Source organism: Chiloscyllium punctatum, chromosome 44 (genome assembly GCF_047496795.1).
Source record: "Chiloscyllium punctatum isolate Juve2018m chromosome 44, sChiPun1.3, whole genome shotgun sequence".
NCBI classification, from domain to species: domain Eukaryota; kingdom Metazoa; phylum Chordata; class Chondrichthyes; order Orectolobiformes; family Hemiscylliidae; genus Chiloscyllium; species Chiloscyllium punctatum.
The window spans coordinates 15,753,776-15,772,991 of record NC_092782.1 but is presented as its reverse complement, the minus strand read 5'-3'; the positions used below and the strand labels follow the sequence as shown (position 1 = coordinate 15,772,991).

General features: G+C 44.5%; 1 protein-coding gene and 1 long non-coding RNA gene across 2 annotated transcripts in view; one reads left to right on the top strand and one right to left on the bottom strand.

The window, feature by feature from the left end:
• The window catches only part of sspn (sarcospan (Kras oncogene-associated gene)), a 27,237-nt gene extending 23,793 nt beyond the window's left edge, over positions 1-3,444 (bottom strand). The window contains exon 1 of the mRNA XM_072562330.1: positions 3,007-3,444. Within this exon, the coding sequence (XP_072418431.1) occupies positions 3,007-3,273 (267 nt within the window). The 5' untranslated portion in view covers positions 3,274-3,444. The remainder of the gene's footprint in view (positions 1-3,006) is intronic.
• LOC140466751 (uncharacterized) lies at positions 3,013-19,216 on the top strand. The gene is made up of 3 exons (XR_011955275.1): positions 3,013-3,150; positions 14,442-14,596; positions 17,546-19,216. It is a non-coding gene; the product is annotated as an uncharacterized lncRNA (long non-coding RNA).

Here is a 19,216-nt window from a genome sequence, read left to right as displayed (position 1 = left end):
ACGCAGAGGGTAGTATGCATATGGAATGAGCTGCCAGAGGATGTGGTGGAGGCTGGTACAATTGCAACATTTAAGAGGTATTTGGATGGGTATATGAATAGGAAGGGTTTGGAGGGAAATGGGTCGGGTGCTGGCAGGTGGGACTAGATTGGGTTGCGATATATGGTCGGTGTGGACAGGTTGGACCGAAGAGTCTGTTTCCATGCTATACATCTCTATGACTCTATGACATTACTCACTCTATGTTAGATAATCTACTGCTCATGAAAACAGTTACTGCTAAATCACAGCTTTGTGCTGCTACAGGATAACTGTAGCTATTTTCTATGTAACATTGTTGCATATTGCTGGCCCAGAGGTATGGACAGTACCACTGTACCACAAGAGCCCCTAAAGGGCTGTTGTACGTAACTTAAACTGTCCCTTTAAGGTCACAGATTAATTACTGCCCAGTTACTCCGAACAAAACCTGAGATCGTCAACCAATTCAAATCTATCCAGCCTCTAAAATTTTAACATATCTTAAAGATTTAAGATTGCTTGGCCACTGTAACAAAACTGCGACTCTGAGGACAAATTACATTTATAAATAACTATAATGCAGGAAGTCACACAGTGTCATGGGAATAGCTCAGTGGAGTCCTGTGTGAATTTGAAACAAAGCAGGTGGGAGCTTTGGATAAATTTTAATTCCATGTTATGTAGAGCAGATCTCAAAATATCATCCATTAAGCTGGATAACAGCTTGACATTATTATAGAAGTAGTTAGTAGCTTTCTGCTGAATACTGAGTCACGATAGAAGACAAAGTAACAGTAGAAATCTAATTAAAAGACAATATGGAGCAGTTGATAGAGATACACACTGGTTACAGACTAGTCAAGCAGAGGTCCATCTTAATGCTCTGGGCACATAAGGCTCAATGACAGTGACCAGGAATTATCATCACTTGTCAGGAAAAAAACATTTAGTTCAATAACATGTTTTAGGGGAGAAAATCTGGCCTTCTTATCTGGTCTTCCCCATGTGTGACTTCAAACCCAATGACCATAAGGCAGAGGAACAGTAGTAGGCCATTTAGCCCCTCAGGTCTGCTCTGCCATCATAGCTAATCCAATTATCCTCAGCTTCACTGTGCTGCCTTTTCTCCATAACCCTTGATGTGTTACTGATTAAAAATCTATCTTAGCCTTGAGCACATTTAACGTCCCCAGCCTTGATCACCTTCTGTAGTAAACAATTCCACAGATTCACTATTCCCAAGACAAGAAGTTCCTCTTCATCAGTTTTTAAAATCATGAGGGGTATAGGTAAGTTGAATAACAGGTGTCTTTTCCCCAGGGTGGGAGATTTCAAGACGAGGGGGCATATTTTTAAGGTGAGGGGAGAAAGATTTTAAAAGGGCATGAAGGGCAACTTTTTTTACACAGACAGCAGTTTGTGTGTGGAATGAACTTCCAGATGAAGTGGTGGATGCAGGTACAGTTACAATGTAAGCTCATGAATAAGAAATATTTGGAGAGATATGAGCCAAGCGCAGGCAGGAGGGACTAGTTAGTTTGGGATTATGGTCAACATGGACTGAAAGGTCTGTTTCTATGCCGTATGACTCTCTGACACTGCCTTAAATCTTCACTTTGTTGGAGATAAAGTCCTCTGAGCCTCGACTCTCCCACAAGGGTAAACAACCTGTCCACATTTACTCTGTCAAGTCGTCTAAGAATCATATGTGTTTGATTAAGGTTGACATTCATTCTTCTAAACTCTAACGTGACTGACTCTTAACTGCACTCTGAAATGGCCGACAAACCACTCAGTCCGTGGACAATTAGACACTGACAATAAATACTGACCTCGTTAGTAACACCTACATTCTGTAAAAGATTTTAAATGAAAAATAAACACCTATGTTATGCAATAACTACTTTTAAAATTAATCACAGTGAGTCAAAAACAACTGGTATCTTCAGAGGTAGCAGTGTGGGCCAAAGCAGATAGATATAGATCAATCCCGATTGTGAAGCTGTATATTATAAATTCCAGCATCCACATTTCTAATGGAAAGCGCGTACATGAACGTGTCACACTCAAATTTCTCTCAGCTGGCACTGAAGCGCTTTGAATGCATTACCATTCGGGATCTCAATTAAATTCGTAACATGGCTGTGCAGTTGCAGGATCTTTGATTATGTCAGCGTTGTAAATAAGTGGAACGGAGTGGTGGCAAAATGCATTTAGTGTCTCATTGTAAAGAAAAGTAATAGTTTTATGCATTGAATCACAATCAGATTCGTCACTCCTACCAGAGAGCAACATTGTCTAACTGCTCCCCACCCCGCCCACCAACATGTCGAAAACAGCTGAAGTTTTATGTAGCTATTATTATTCACCACTATTTGTTTTCCAAATCCCTCGAGGGAAGGGCTGCCAAAATACATCTGACTCTTTCTAAACTCCCAACTGTTTCGGTAAGACTCGAAAAAAGTTACAATAGTCAATTTTCGGTATTCAAAGTGGCTGTCAGGAGAATCATTTTTTTCTTCTGTGTCGTGGGAATAAAGGGGTTGACAGTTACCAAAAGACTTGCATCGTATCTTAAAAGTGAGTTGGATGAACCCTTTTGGAAGCCCTCCCACGGCGTTTATTTGGTGAATTATTTGAGTCCCGTTGGAAAACGCTCACTTTCCCGCCTGCCCTGTTCTGCCTGCCCCCCTCCCGCTACAATGTAACACTTCAGTGGGTGACAGCGGTAACATTGTATCCCAGACGATTGTCACAAGACACAATGTGTCCGCCGTATGTTTGCAACAGTCCTGGGAAAACACACAGCCCTCAGCACTGACCACCGCAAATGCAAAGCAACACTGTCTGGCATGCATCGGTTTGGAACAAAGCAAGAAACGGGAGTTGTGAAGCAGACATTGCAAAGGAAAAAGCAGTGGTTTTGTCTGTTGATATGGGGGAGGGGATATATTTGTTTTTTAAAAAAACACACACGCTGCTTACAATGATGCCAACCCAGTACGGGGTGTCCCTGGCCAGCAAGGAGGAGCTGATAGTTTTCATTATGAAGGCGACCACTGCAATGGTAATGCCCAGGAGCAGTTGCAACAAGGCGATGAGGATGGGGAAGCGGCAGCCACAACACTTGTGAGCGTCTTCCTCGCTTCCCGCTTTGCTTTCTCCCGGCCTGCTCTTCTGAGGCTCCGCCGCTGGGCTCTCCCCGCCGCCTCTGCCCTGCTCTCTCTCCTGCTGCTTGCCGTCCGCTCCCATGGCTTTGTTTTTTTCCCCCCGTTCCAGCCGCTCCTAACGAGACGCTGTGTGTATGTGTATGTGTAGGGCGTTGATGCTGGCGAATCGATTCCTTTTGGACAAATATGGAAAGTATTTAAGGGGCAGTTCTTCCAGATTCCCCCCTCCCAGCCCCAACTGGAGGAGGGGAGGTATGTGGAGAAGTTGAAGGGGGGGTCCGGACAGCCCACAGCACAGGCCCTCCGAGGCACCTCCACAAATTCCCCAAAGCTTATTATCGAGTGAGGTATTAATTTCAGCTACGAACTGGAATAGCAACCCTGAGTAGACACCACAGAAACAAATGTCTATGTCTTGCAGCCTAATGTTTCCCATTGGATTTGGGTTTTGACCACTCCAGACGAGTGTTTGTTACCCATCCCTATTTGCCCCTTTAGAGGATGGAGGTGAACTGTCTTCCTGTTGACTCAAAATGCCCTGAGGGAGGGATTTCCAGGATTTTGACCCAGCGACAATGAAGGGATGGTGATATATTTTCAATGAGGGGTTTGGAGGGGAACTAGGAGCTGTTGGTGTTCCATTCCATCTGCTGCCCTTGTCGTTCAAGGTCAGGTTTGGTTAATGGGCAGCCCAGAGACTCAAAGCAGATCAATGAGGGGCCCCAATCCAGCCTGGAACCCGTGTTGTCAAATAGATAGTGCAAAGAGCTGTACGTCTCGTCAGGGGCCCACCTCTGATTGAAGAAGCAGTGAGGTGTGTGAACCTTCACTCCGCTTCAGACGTGCAGGCAGTAGCACTCAGGCTGCTTGGGGACAGGAGACAAACTGGCCTAAGGACAAGGCTGGAGTGGGAGTGGGGAAAAGGCAGTGGGAATGACAAAGGCGGAGGGAATAAGGACGAGGTAGAGAGAGTGAGGGTGAGGCTGGGAGCATGGGTAAATGCCCACATTGAAAATGGTGGATCAGACAGAGCTGTGAATGTGTGTGTGAGGAAATCTGTGTGGGTGAGGGAGAGAGAGAGAGACTCACTGGAAGGCAGTGAACAAGACCGAGAATGTGGGAGGCTATTAGAAAGAGGGGAGTGTTGGGAGGCTGTGAGAGAGAGTGAGGGAGTGTGTGTGGGGAACTGTGAGAGAATGAGAGAGAGGGGTGAGTCTGGGAGGCTGTGAGAGAATGGGGGAAGACTGTGGGAGACTGAGAATGAGAGAGGGGAGGGTGGGAGGCTGTGTGGGGGGGGGTGTGGGAGACTGAGAGAAAGAGAGAGAGGGGAGTGTGGGAGGCTGTGTGTGAGGGGGGTGTGTGTGGGAGACTGTAAGAGAGAGAGAGAGAGGGGAGTTTGGGAGGCTGTGTGGGAGGGTGTGTGTGTGGTAGACTGAGAGAGAAGGGAGAGTGTGGGAGACAGAGAGAGTGGGCTGTGTGAGAGAGTGAAAGAAAGGGGAGAGTGTGGGAGACTGTGAGAGAGAGTGGGATGTGTGGGAGGCTGTGTGTGAGAGAGTGAGAGAAAGGGGAGAGTGTGGGAGACTGTAAGAGAGAGTGGGATGTGTGGGAGGCTGTGTGTGAGAGAGTGAGAGAAAGGGGAGAGTGTGAGAGACTGAGAGAGAGAGACAGGAATGTGGGGGGCTGTTAGACCGTTAGACCATAAATCATAGGAGTGGAAGTAAGGCCATTTGGCCCATTAAGGCCACTCCACCATTTAATCATGGTTGATGGGCATTTCAACTTCACTTACCTGCACTCTCCCCATAGCCCTTAATTCCTTGTGAGATAAAGAATTTTTCAATCTCTGCCTTGAAGACATTTAATGTCCCAGCCTTCACTGCACACTGTAGCAATGAATCCCAGAGGCCCACCACTCCCTGGCTGAAGAAATGTCTCCTTATTTCCAATCTAAATTGACCCCCTCTATTTCTAAGGCTGTGCCTACGGGTCCTAGTCTCCCTACCTAATGGAAATAACTTCCCAGCGTCCACCCTTTCTAAGCCATACATTATCTTGTAAATTTCTATTAGATATCCCCTCAACCTTCTAATCTCTAATGAATATAATCCCAGGATCCTCAGCTACTCATCGTATTCCAGTGATCATCCGTGTGAATCTCCGCTGGACACGCTCCAGTGCCAGTATGTCCTTCCTGAGGTGTGGGGCCCAAAATTGGACACAGTACTCCAAATGGGGCCTAACCAGAGCTTTATAAATTCTCAGAAGCACATCGCTGCTTTTATATTCCAACCCTTTTGAGATAAATGTCGACATTACATTCACTTTCTTAATCACATACTCAACCTGCATGTTTACCTTTAGAGAATCCTGGACTAACACTCCCAGATCCCTCTGTACTTTGGCTTTATGAATTTTCTCACCGTTTAGAAAATGCCCATGCACGTATTCTTTTTTCCAAAGTGCAAGACCTCATATTTGCTCACATTGAATTTCATCAGCTATTTCCTGGACCACTCTCCGAAATCTTTCTGCAGCCTCCTCATCTCCTCAGTACTACCTGCCTGTCCACCTAACTTCGTATCATCAGCAAACTTAGCCAAATGCCCCCAGTCCCTTCATCCAGATCATTAATATATAAAGTGAACAGCTGCGGCCCAAACACTGAACTCCGTGGGACGCCACTTGTCACTAGCTTCCATTCTGAAAAAGAACCTTTTATCCCAACTCTCTGCCTTCTGTCAGACAGCCAATACTCAATCCATGCCAGTAGCTCACCTTGAACACCATCGGCCCTCACCTTGCTCAGCAGCCTCCCAAGTGGCACCTTATCAAAGGCCTTTTGGAAGTCTAGAAAGACCACATCCACTGGACTTCCCTGGTCTAACCTACTTGTTACCTCTTCAAGGAATTCTAACAGGTTGTCAGACACGACCTTTCTTTAGTAAATCCATACTGACTTGTTCTAATCTGACCCTGCTCTTCCAAGAATTTAGAAACCTCATCCTTAACGATGGATTCTAGAATTTTACCTACAACTGAGGTTAGGCTAATTGGCCCATAACTTTCCATCTTTTGTCTTGATCCTTTCTTGAACAAGGGGGTTACAACAGCAATTTTCCAATCATTTGGGACTTTCCCTGACTCCAGTGAGTTTTGAAAGATCACAACCAATGCCTCTGCTATTTCGTTAGCCACCTCCCTCAGAACTTTAGGATGTAGCCCATCGGGGCCAGGAGTTTTATCAATTTTTAGACCTTTTAGCTTTTCAAGCACTTTCTCTTTTGTAATGGCTACCATACTCAACTCTGCCCCTGATTCTGCTTAATTGATGAGATATAACTCATGTCTTCCACTGTGAAGACTGATGCAAAGTACTTATTAGGTTCTTCAGCTATTTCCTTACCTCTCAGCACTAGCCTTCCAGCATCAGTTTGGAGCGGCCTAATTTCTACTTTTGCATCTTGTTTGTTTCTTATGAATTGAAATAAACTTTTACTATCACTTCTCATCTTACTGGCTAGCCTACCTTCATATTTGGTCCTCTCCTTCCTTATTTCTCTCTTTGTTATCCTCTGTTTGTTTTTGTAGTCTTCCCAATCTTCTGATTTCCCAGTGCTCGTGGCCACTTTATAGGTTCTCTCTTTCTCTTTGTTACATTTCCTGACTTCCTTTGTCAGCCATGGCTGTCTAATCCCTCCCCCCCCCACACCACCTCCCCACCCCGGATAATCTTTCTTTTCTTTGGGATGAACCCCTGTACTGTATCCTCAGTTACACCCAGAAACTTCTGCCATTGCTGCTCTACTGTCTTCCCTGCTAGGCTCTGCTTCCAGTCGATTTTCGTCAGTTCCTCTCTCACGCCCCTGTAATTACCTTTGTTTAACTGTAACACCACTACATCCGATTTTGTCTTCTCTCTTTTAAACTGCAGACTGAACTCTACCATATTATGATCACTGCCTCCTAAATGTTCCTTACTTTAAGATCTTTTATAAATCTGGCTCATTACATAACACTAGGTCCAGAATAGCCTGCTCCCTTGTGGGCTCCATCACAAGCCGTTCCAAAAAACCATCCTGTAAGCATTCCATGAATTCCCTTTCTTTGGGTCCACTGGCAACATTATTCACCCAGTCCACCTGTATATTGAAGTTCCCCATGATCACTGTAACCTTACCTTTCTGACATGCCCTATCTGTTTCCTGGTACATCTTGCACCCCTGGTCCTGATCACTGCTGGGAAGTCTGTACGTAACTCCCAATATGTTTTTTTCTGCCTTTGTGGTTCCTCAATTCCACCCACACAGACTCCACATCATCTGACCCTATGTCATTCTGTGCCATAGATTTAATTTCATTCTTAACTAACAATGCAACCCTCCCCACTCCCCCACCTACCTCCCTTTCTTTTCGATAAGTTGTAAATCCTTGGATGTTTAACTGCCAGTCCTGAACCCCCTGCAACCACGTCTCTGTCATGCCTACCACATCATAATCATTCACAATGATTTGTGCAGTTAATTAGTCTACTTTGTTACAAACACTACGAGCATTCAGGTAAAGCGCCTTAATGCTAAAGTTGTTATCCTCATGATTTCCAACATATTCTAGTAATGTGTCCTAAGTTATCCTTCCTTTTTGTTTCATTCCTAGTCTGCCTTGAACTTATACCCTGCACACATACTAACCTGCTGCTTATCTTTTGACTTGACTCCATACTTCCCTGTCACTTTCCCTTTCCCTCACCACTGACTCACAAGTTTAAAGCCTAGTGACCACCCTATTTATCCTTTTTGCTAGAACACTGCTTCCAGATCGGTTCAGGTGGAGACCGCCCCATCTGTAGAGATCACCCCGGTTCCAAAACTGATGCCAATATCCCATGAAATGGAACCCCTCTTCCCCACACCAATCTCCTAGTCACGTGTTTACTTCCCTAATTTTCTTATCCCTATGCCAATTAGCATGTGGCTCAGGCAGTAATCCAGAGGCTATGACCCTCAAGCCGAAAAATGCGTTGCTGGAAAAGCGCAGCAGGTCAGGCAGCATCCAAGGAGGAGGAGAATTGACGTTTCGGGCATGAGCCCTTCTTCAGGAATGCCTTGCAAGAATGTTGCAAGGATGCCTTCCTTGAAGAAGCTCTCTTCCTCCAGCATCTGCAGTCCTCACTTTCTCCGTTATGACCCTCAAGGACCTGTTCTTCCATTTCCTTCCTAGTGCTTGATAATCCCCAAACAGGTCCTCCTTCCAAGCCTTGCCTGTGGTGTTGGTGCCACCGTGAACCAAAACAACTGCATTTACTCCCTACCGCTCCAATATCCTTTCAAGCCGATCTGAGATGTCCTGCACCTTGACACTGGGCAGGCAAAACACCATGCGGGACTCCTGATCCCGAGATGGGGGAGTGTGTGGAAGGCTATGAAAGAGAGACAGAGTGAGAGGCTGTAAGGGAGGGAGGGGGGAGTGTGGAAGGCTGGGGGTGTGGAGGGAGAGAGGTGCAGGAGGCTCTGACAGAGAGAGAGAGAGAGACCGCAGGAAGGAGCAAGTGAGATGCACACCCATATTTTCATTCCTCGCCCTCCCCATAAATCATCCCCAGAGCAGGCTGGGAGAAGGGCAAATCTCATACAGAGAAGCAACCTGCTTCTGAGCTGCACTTCCATGTGAATTCTGCTGAACTATCATCATCAGAGATTGGCCAGAGGTGAACACTGTCAAGTCAGCATTAAACTCAACTCTTTAGCTTGGTGCTGGTCCCCAACCTCTTCCCTGGTGCTCCAAACCTAGACCCCTGTTTGTCCCTCTCAGTCTCTGCTTCTTAACTGAGATGGTAAAACAAGGTCTGCTGCCTGGCACCTTTTTAGTGGCTAGTTTTATTACTGATTTGTTAAAGGATCAATTTGTTGCTTTAAATCCAAATTTACAGTTGTGTCAAACCTGATGTTTCTGTTAAAAATCACACAACACCAGGTTATAATCCAACAGGTTTAATTGGAAGCTTCCAAATAATCCTGTTGGACTATAGCCTGGTGTTGTGTGATATTTAACTTTGTACACCCCAGTCCAACACCGGCATCTCCAAATCCTGATTTTTCTAAACTGTGCTCACCCACCCTCACCCTGAGTATTAGATTAGATTCCCTACAGTGTGGAAACAGGCCCTTCGGCACAACAAGTCCACACTGACCCTCGAAAGAGCAACCCACCCAGATCCACCTCCCTCTGACTAATGCATCTAACACTATGGGCAATTTAGCATGGCCAATGCATCTGACCTGCACATCTTTGGACTGTGGGAGAAAATCCACGCAGACACAGGGAGAATGTGCAAACTCCACACAGACAGTCGCCCGAGGCTGGAATCAAACCTGAGACCCTGGTGCTGTGAGGCAGCAGTGCTAACCACCGTGCCACCCAAAAGTATGGGAATACTTGAAGTGTGGACTCCAGGGGAAAAGCCTAGACAAGCCGAGACCAGGTGGTAGAGCTCGCAGGTTGGGAAGGTGCTGTCGAAGCAATGTTGTGAATTTCTGCCGTGCATCTTGTAGATGGTACACGCTGCTGGCGTGAGTGCCAGTGTTTGAGGGAGTAGATGTTGAAAGTGGTAAATGGGGTATCAGTCAAGTAGGGTGCTATTTTATGAGCAGCGTTGAGTGTCGCTGGAGTTAAGAGTGTTGGTTAGGTTGGATGGTAGCTCGCTAATGTAGCATGATGGCAACAGCGTGAGTTCAATTCCTGAACCAACTGAGATTACCATGAAGGCTGTCCTTCTCAAACTCGCCCCTCACCTGAGATCTGGTGACCCTCAGGTTAAACCATCACCAGTGGTCTGTCATGAGAGAAGAGTGATTTTACCTTGTTGGAGCTGTGTTCATCCAGGCAAGTGGAGAGCAGTCTGCTTTGGGGTCTTGTAGATGGTAGACACGCTTTGGAGAGACAGGAGGTGAGTTACAGAATCATAGAGTCACACAGAGCCTCGTGTCCAACCAGTCCATGCTAACCATAATCCCAAACTAAACACGTCCCATCTACATGAACATGGCCCATATTCCTACAAACCTTTCTTACTCATGTACTTACTGAAATGTTTTTACAAGTTGGAACTGTACCTGCCTCCACCACTTCCTCTGGAAGTTCACTCCACACATGAGCCACACTCTGTGTGAAAAAATTGCCCCTCATTTCCTTTTTAAATCTTTCTCGTTTCACCTTAAAAATATGCCCCCCTTCCCCCCCCCCCACCGAGTCTGGAAATCCCCCCATGCAAGGGAAAAGACACCTACTTATCTGTACCCCTCATGATTTTATAAACGCCACAACCTCCTACACTCCAGTGAAAAAAAGTCCCAGTCTATCCAGCCTCTCCTCATAACTCAAACCCTCCATTCCCGGTAACATCCTGCTAAATCTCTCCTGAACCTCTCCAGTTTAGTAATATCCTTCCTATAACAGGGTGACCAGAACTGGACACAGGACTCCAGAAGAGGTCTCACTAACATCCTGTACTAACCTGAAGTTACTGAGCTCAGAATTCCCAACCTCTGACCTACTGTTTTAACCACAATATTTATGTCACTGGTGCAGTTCAGATGCTGGTCACTGGTAACACCCAGAATATTTTTAAGAGGTGCATATTTCAAAGTCATGTGATTGGCTCCTCACTTCAAGGTGATTAGTTCACCAGTGAATCTGTAGGGGGCACACTTTTTATTCATGTGCAGCATCATCAGTGTCTGTCCACAAGTGGCATAAGGGGTTTGTACAGAGGCCCCTGGGGTGGAGGTGACTATCAGGGGGCCTGGCTTTTCCAGATCCTGAATAGTGTGGTCATTCAAAGTCTGTCATTCAACAGATAAGCATCATGACAGGGAGCTTGTCAGTGATTTCCTGTGTCTGCTATTCTTTGATCCAGAGGGTGTCTGTTTGCTGGTAGCTCAAGAAGGTTGCACCACAGGGGCCTGAGGTGGAAGGTGAGTAGGAGGTGGATCGAATGTGGAGTGGGTAATTGAGGGGCTCGAGGATGGTTACCAGCTGCTCATGATGTTTCGTCAGTTTGCAAGTGTGTTGAGGAGCAGTGTTTGAGAGACAGAGAAGTCATGGGACGGGGTGTTCAGTGGAGGACTCAAGACGTAATTCATATCGTTACATCCAGATGAGTGTGACCAGTTGTATTATATGTGTGTGATGACCTGTGCCAGAGAGGTGCACAGTACTCTGCAGTGGATTGCGACAGTCAAAGTGCCATGGGGAGAGCATCATGAGAGCAGATCCAACAAATTTGACCAATGGGTTATTTCTGGTTTGACCTTTGCTGCTCTTTTCTTCAGGTGTTCTAGAAAAAGACAAAATTCTATCAAGAGTCTGTTGGGTTGGGATCCTGCTTTAATCTCTGGCTGTCCATTGCGATTCTTTATGTGGCAAGGATTTTATGGTGGTCATTCAACTGAATTTCAACACTGAAGCATGGGCTTTTGCACCTTATGCTTATCCTGCCATTTAGTGAAATCTTGGTTGACCTGTGATTTCATCCAATTACCTGCTTTTGTACCATATCTCTTCATACTCAGAACTGTCCACAATCCCCATTTGTGATTTTAAAAGGCATTGTCAGGTTGACTCCTTATCCCTTGTATTCTAGCTGGATAGCCATGAAAGCCTATATTCCATGAGTCTTTTTAATTACTTTCCACATGTAAAATCATGAGGGGCATAGATAAGCAGAATAGCAAAACCTTAGGGTAGGGGAGTTCAATATTTTTAAAGTGAGAGGGGAGAGATTTAAAAGGGACCTGAAGGACAAATGTTTCACCCAGATGGTATTACGTATGTGGAATGAACTGCCAGAAGAAGTGGTATTTGCAGGTACAGTTACAACATTTAAAAGACATTTGGACAGGTTCATGAATAGCAAAGGTTATAGGACCAAATGCAGCAAAAGGGGACTAGGTTAGGCTAGGAAACTTGAATGGCATGGACCAAATAGCTTGTTTTGGTGCTGTATGACTCTATAACTAAGCATTTCCATCCTCTGTTCCTTCTAGCATGTCATATTTACAAAGTGGAGAAAGTGAGGACTGCAGATGCTGGAGATCAGAGCTGAAAATGTGTTGCTGGAAAAGTGCAGCAGGTCAGGCAGCATCCAAGGAACAGGAGGATCGACGTTTCGGGCATAAGCCCTTCTTCAGGAATCCTGGAAAAGCGCAGCAGGTCAGGCAGCATCCAAGGAACCGGAGAATCGACGTTTCGGGCATAAGCCCTTCTTCAGGAATCCAGAAGAAGGGCTTATGCCCGAAACGTCAATTCTCCTGTTCCTTGGATGCTGCCTGACCTGCTGCGCTTTTCCAGCAACACATTTTCAGCATATTTACAAAGTGCCCTATCCTGTTCTTTTATGGTCCAAATTGGATGACCTCCATTAAAGCCTATTTGTGACAGTTTCACTAATCTTTCTATAATCTGATCTTTCCATCTAGATGCTATAAATGCTGCCTGCTTTTGCATCATCAGTAAATTGGGGTATGTGGCTTTCTATCCCATCAGCTAAATATGGTCCCAACATAGAAACATATGGGACTTTTTCAGAGAAGTGAGGGGTGAGTTGGCTGAGATAGATTGGGAAGTGAGATTTAAAGATGACAGATAGGCAATGGTAACATTTCAAGAAATAATTCATAGTTCTCAATGAATGTTCATTCCACTGGGGAGAAATATCAAGTACCAAGTGATGCAGCCTTGGTCTCTTGAGAATATAAGGATAGTATTAGATTAAAGAAGTATAATATCAAAAGGTGGAGTATACCTGAGGACAGAAAGAATTTTAAGAACTCAGCAAAGGATTATGGTTATGACCAGGCAAAGAGGAGGAGAAATTGACTTCCTTCTTTTTAATATACTCTAGGTCAGTCAACATTTTGTTTTTCTCTCACCTTAACGCTTATCAAATTCCAATTAAAACATAGCTGATTAGAAATGAAAAATGATAAGGGGCCAAGAAAGAAATACAAAGGAAGCAAGCCTTCCAAGTTCTACTTTTTAAAAATTATGGCCTTAAGCGTGATGTTTCTTTTGAGAAGCTCAATGTGCAGATGAATTAACTATCTGGATGTCATCACATGACCGAGAAACACATCCACTGTGCATTGTCATACTCTGGACACTGGCTGTGTCTAGGGATTACTCTGCCAGTATTTGTTTAGTCATAAGTAAACCTATCAGAGATCTTCAATAAAATTGAATCGATGCATTACCATTGTATTACATATGGATAGCGCAAGAGTATTCCTAAAACTATTAAACCAACTTTTCATATTCCTCTGCTCTGTCAAACAAGCTGCTGAAATATAGTCCATTAATAGGTTACTGAGTCCAGCTCCATTGTCTTGTAATATACGAATTTATCATTGCCAATTGTGAGGTAAACAGGTTGTGAATTTTTTGATACTGATTTAATTGTCTGACATCCCAATTGTAATAGGAGCACTGAAACGTTCCTGCATATTAATGATGTCTGAAAAAGAATAAAACATACAGCACTCCCCAACAAGCAGCAAATGCTCACCAGAATTACTCTATTTTATGAGGAGAGCGTGAATGAAATAAGCCTCTACTATCTGGAGCTATAAGAATTGAGGGTGATTTCATTGAAACAAGCATAGTTCTGAGAGGCTAAATGTTGAGAGACTGTTTCCCTGGACTGGAGGGTCTAGAATTAGAGATCATAGTTTCAGGATACAGGATTGGCTATTTCCAACTGTGATGCAGAAATAATTGACACTCAGAAGTTTGAAAATCATTGAAATTGCCTGAAAGATTGTCGAATCAACCTGGTAGATCAACAGCTGATAAGGATTTTCAAATTGAAAAGAATGGATTTCTGTGGACTGAAGGAATTAAGCAATGTGGGATAGGACAGGAATGTGGAAATGATGAAGAAGTTCATTAAGTCATTTTATGGAATGGGTGAGCAGACCTGTGGAGTTTATTCATGAACCTATTCTCTACCTGTTATATGAAGTTGCTCCTGGTGTCTGTCTGGATTCCTCTTTCTCATAGTTACTTTGTTCCTGTTCCCCATTCCTTCATTCTCTTTAACTGTTCCTTGTGCTTTGTCCGTTACTTCAATCACTTCTCCCCAGTTGGACTCTATTGCTGTTCTGGTCTCTGATGGTTGCCTTTCAGTCCATTCGCTACTCACAGCCTTCCAGCCCTGCTGCTGCTATCTAACAGCTTTGTCCACCCACATGTTTGCAGGGTCGTTACCCGGGCCTCTGATCAGCTGACTCTACATGAGTATGATGCATGTGACAAAGAATCTCACCTACCACCCTGGGGCACACAGCAGTCCTGATCATACTACTGGGGAGAAACCTGAAAAGATTGAATGAAGCAGTGGACGATTGGCAAAGGTACATGGGAGTGTGTTAATGACCTCCTCCCAAAACTGGCAATACATAATTTTTAACCATGTGGTTTCTGAGAGTGTGCAATTGTCAGAGGTTCGTGTTCATGTTGGAGTTAATCTCCTCTCATTACGAAAGGAATTTCACACTCGCCTTCATATCTTTCAGAAGTTGTCAGGGAGTTCGATTCTATTTCTAGATTTGATGATTCATTGGGAGTGCCAACATGTAACAGCATATGGAGACTGTGTCGTGACAAATGGTGCAATGTGATAAGTTACATAGTGAGTGAGGTACATTGGTTAACTCATGAGCTGATGGGTTACACTAGGGATTTCAATTAAAAATAATTTTTAATGATTACTTTAATGTGCACTGTCACTTTATTAATGGTAGTTTGTAATTATTTTTCTGCAGGCCTGTTGCATATGCACAGCATGTTAACAGATCAAAGGAGAATTGGTCCCTATAACGTGCAGGACCTATGTTTTAGGTATGCTGACATTTGGCTCAGTGGTTAGCACTACTACCTCAGAGTATCAAGGACCCAGGTTCGATTCCACCCTCAGGCGACTGTCTGCTTGGAGTTTATACATTCTTCCACATCTGTGTGGGTTTCCTCTGGGTGACCTGGCTTAGCCATGGGAAATGTAGGAATACAAGGATGAGGTGGGATGCCCTTCGGCAGGCTGGTGTGGATTCGATGGACCAAATGGTCTGCTCCCATACCATAGGGATTCTGTGATTTGGTTTAGCTGGTGCAGTGTCCAGAGAGAGAAGGTCAGTTGGCTCAGAGTGAAGCCCACAGTGTGGGTTCAATTCCTGCACAGGCTGAGGTTACCGTGAAAGACTCCCCTTCTCGACCTCTCCCCTCACCTGTGGCATGGTGACCCTCAGGTTAAACCTTCACCAGTCAGCTCTCTCTGATGAGGGAGCAGCCCTATGGTCCTCTGAGGCTGTTACACAATATTCGGGCGGTGGTATAAGGTGTCCAACACAGATAATGTTCAAGTCCTGAGCTTGCACCCAAGCTGCATTGCTCTTATAATGCCCACCTAGACAAACATGGTGAATTTAGCAAAGTTCCCCAACTGAACTCCAATGGATAAGATTTCATTTTTAAGAACTTTAATTTTAACAATCAGTCATGATTGACCTCTTTCAAAGCTGAATGGTCAGGCAAATTGCATTCTGTGGTGAAAGTGGGTACTGCAGGTGCTGGAGATCAGAGTTAAGATTAGAGTGGTGCTGGAAAAGCACAGCAGGTCAGGCAGCATCCGAGGAGCAGGAAAAACGACGTTTTGGGGAAAAGCCCTTCATCAGGAATGATGGGCTCTTGCCCAAAACATCGATTTTCCTGCTCCTCGGACGCTGCCTGACCTGCTGTGCTTTTCCAGCACCACTCTAATCCTGAAATTACATTCTGTGGCAACTATAACAATAAATTTAGATGGCAGGTTTATCAAAAGTAGATCTCCTAGATTTACTACAGTCCATTCAGCAGATAAGCAGCTAGTTTCAGCTAAAAAATCCATTCATAATTTTTTGCCTGTCGAATTCCAACTTTTTTGAGGATTAAACCTGATTTGTTTTAAAAGATTTATCAGATATGGGCATCACTGGCTGGGTCATCTTTTACTGCCCATCCTAGTTGTCCTTGACAAGGTGGGGGTGAGTTACCATCCTGCACTGCTGCAGTCCACCTGCTGTGGGGTGACCCACAATGCCCTTAGGGAGGGAATTCCAGGATTTTGACCCAGCGACAGTGAAGGCATGGCAATATATTTCCAAGTCAGGATGGTGAGTGGCTTGAAGGGGAACTTGCAGGTGGTTGTGTTCCCATGTATCTGCTGCCCTTGTCCTTCTAGATGGAAGTGGTCATGGGTTTGGAAGGTGCTGTCTAAGGATCTTCTGCAGTGCATCTTGTAGATAGTACACACTGCTGCTACTGAGCGTCAGTGGTGGAGGGAGTGGATGTTTGTGGATGTAGTGCCAATCAAGTTGGTTGTTTTGTACTGGATGTTGTCAAGCTTGTTGGAGCGGCACCCATCCAGGCAAGTGGGCAGTATTCCATCGCAGTCCTGACTCGTGCCTTGCAGATGGGCAGGCTCTGCAGAATTTATTCTACTCTCCACCTGACGGTGCTGACGGTATGGATGTGCCAATATTATCTTCAACAAACAGAAACAATTTCAGCCTCTGGGTACTTTCAAGGACTGTGTCTTTTTTTTGTGTGTGTGTCTTTAAAAACTGTGAGATGAAAGGAGAACAAACTATTTTTAAAAACAAGTATTTACCAGGATGGCTGCATAATTTCACAAGGAAGTCAACACCTGCTGTAAATGATCTGGTGTGTTTTTTTTTGTGCCTGTGGGCCCTGCAGAATATCAGCAGTCAAAGAGCTGTTTACAAGTGATGCTGATTGGTTCTCAGCAAATGGTGTAGGTTGGAACTGGAACTCTGACAGAGACACAGAGAGAAAAGACACAGAAGGATGTGCAGTTGTTCTCCCCAGTAGAAGCTCCCTGTTCTCTGCAGTTAAAAAAACTCAACTTGAAGGAAATCAGTTACCTTTCTTGCAGCATTTTCCATGAATTGTGACTTTTGATTTGATAAATCAGTCACTGTGTATTTCTTACAAACCAGAGGTTTCCAGAGAAGACCAGCTGAACACCAAGGTCCTGGCTAGCTGACAAAGGATCATCTCAACATTGGGAAGCTCAGATCACTGAATTGGCATTTCCGTTTTTTCAATCTCTGTCAATAATGTAATGTGTGTCTGTGTGCGTGTGGTGTGCGTGTGTATGTGGGCGTGCATGCACAGATGTTTGTGTGTATATTTACACAAGGGGATTGGAGATTTAGTTATTAGTGTCATATATCAATGGTTTATATCTGTTTACTTGTAGATGTTGCCAATTACTTATAATTTATTATAATTCTTGCTTACTACAGAAATCTGGTCTGTGGATTCCTGATGAAGGGCTTTTGCCCGAAACGTCGATTTCGAAGCTCCTTGGATGCTGCCTGAACTGCTGTGCTCTTCCAGCACCACTAATCCAGAATCTGTGTTTTCTGTCAACCTTGGTCAGAAGTTAGGTAAACTGAGATACTGTGCATTCCTTAAAAAACAAACACCACTTTAGCATTTGGCATGATTCCAGGATTAGCAAGGCACTACCCCAGTGGGTCTTAACAGTATTTCCCTAATCCAGCTCCGAAACCTGGCCTTCATCTTCAGTCTGCCTGTACTGTACCACTGGAATCGTAGCATGAAATGGCTCAACAAGCAGCAGTTTCCTGAGATTTCTGCTTCTATTTCTGTTTTAGATTTCCTGAAAACTGAAGATTTTAGTTAGCTGCAATTTCTGTTTTTGTTTCTGTTCACTTAAGGTCTGCATTTAGAAATGAAAATCTTGTCAACTGCAGATACCATCAACAATATAATCTTCACATGTAAACAGCCCAATTGTCCGGGTGGCAATCTTCAATGTCTCTAGACAATGGGAGCTGCCTGCTTAGTTTCAACAGTACAGGTAGGGAGCAGCCATGTTTGGGGCCTGCCTTTGCCTTTCTGATTGAGGCAGGTGGCTTCTGAGGAGGCCATGGAGGTGGAACAAGGTGAAAGTGGCATAAATAACAAGGGAAGAACTAGAACTTGTGCCAGTGTTGATCGGCCTCATAGATTTACCTCAAAGACAAATATGGGTCTCGTGGTGGGCCTGATATCTGTACACCTACATGAACAAAATAGTGTGGGCTTGCCAGAAACTTGAAAACAGCACTCAGAAACATGCAGGACTCTTAGCAAACTCCTGAAGAAGCCTAAGGAACTGTTAACTGGTGGTGAGTGTGTTACCCACTCTCTTCTTATCCTACATCGGCCCTTGTCAAAACTCAAATCCATTCCAGATGTGCTAACATCCAGAGGTCACCTCTTGGTCCACTGTTTACTGACCCCGCCTATCCAGAACAGATCCTGACCCCGCAGCCATTTATAAATCCCAACCTAGACGCTGAGTAACCTTGGGGATGGAGTTGGGGATGGCAACATGTCAGTGTTATCAAAGAGTGGGTCAAAGTTTAATTTGAAAATGAATCTATTGCACCAGTACATGGTGGCATACTTGACATGCAGTGTGCAAAACATCTGCATGATTGATTATACACATTAGCAAAGTGGGTGTCAATGGTAAGGGCATGGCCCACAAACTGGATGGCTTACCAATTTTCATTTTAAGTCAACTACACTGATGTGGACCTTAAGTCAATCCAGGCTAAATAAGGAAGGGATGTTTGACAACTTCTAGGTCAATAATAAGCCAATTAGGTGTTTTTCTTTAATTACAGTGATCTATTCAGATGTGTTATGACACACCTCCAGAACATTTGAGACTTGAACCTGGGTCCTCTGCCTCATAGGTAGGGACATTACCACTGTGCCACAAGAGCCCCCCGAGGGGTTTGTGCTTCAGTTCCAAGGTATGATAAGGTCCCCATCTGATATTTATGTTATTTATTAGTGACAGTAATTAGCGACTTTCTTGACTGTGAGAGATCTAACCAAAGATGATCAAATTGTCGCCATTTTCATTTTGTGCTTATTAAACAGTGGAGTAGAGTTGT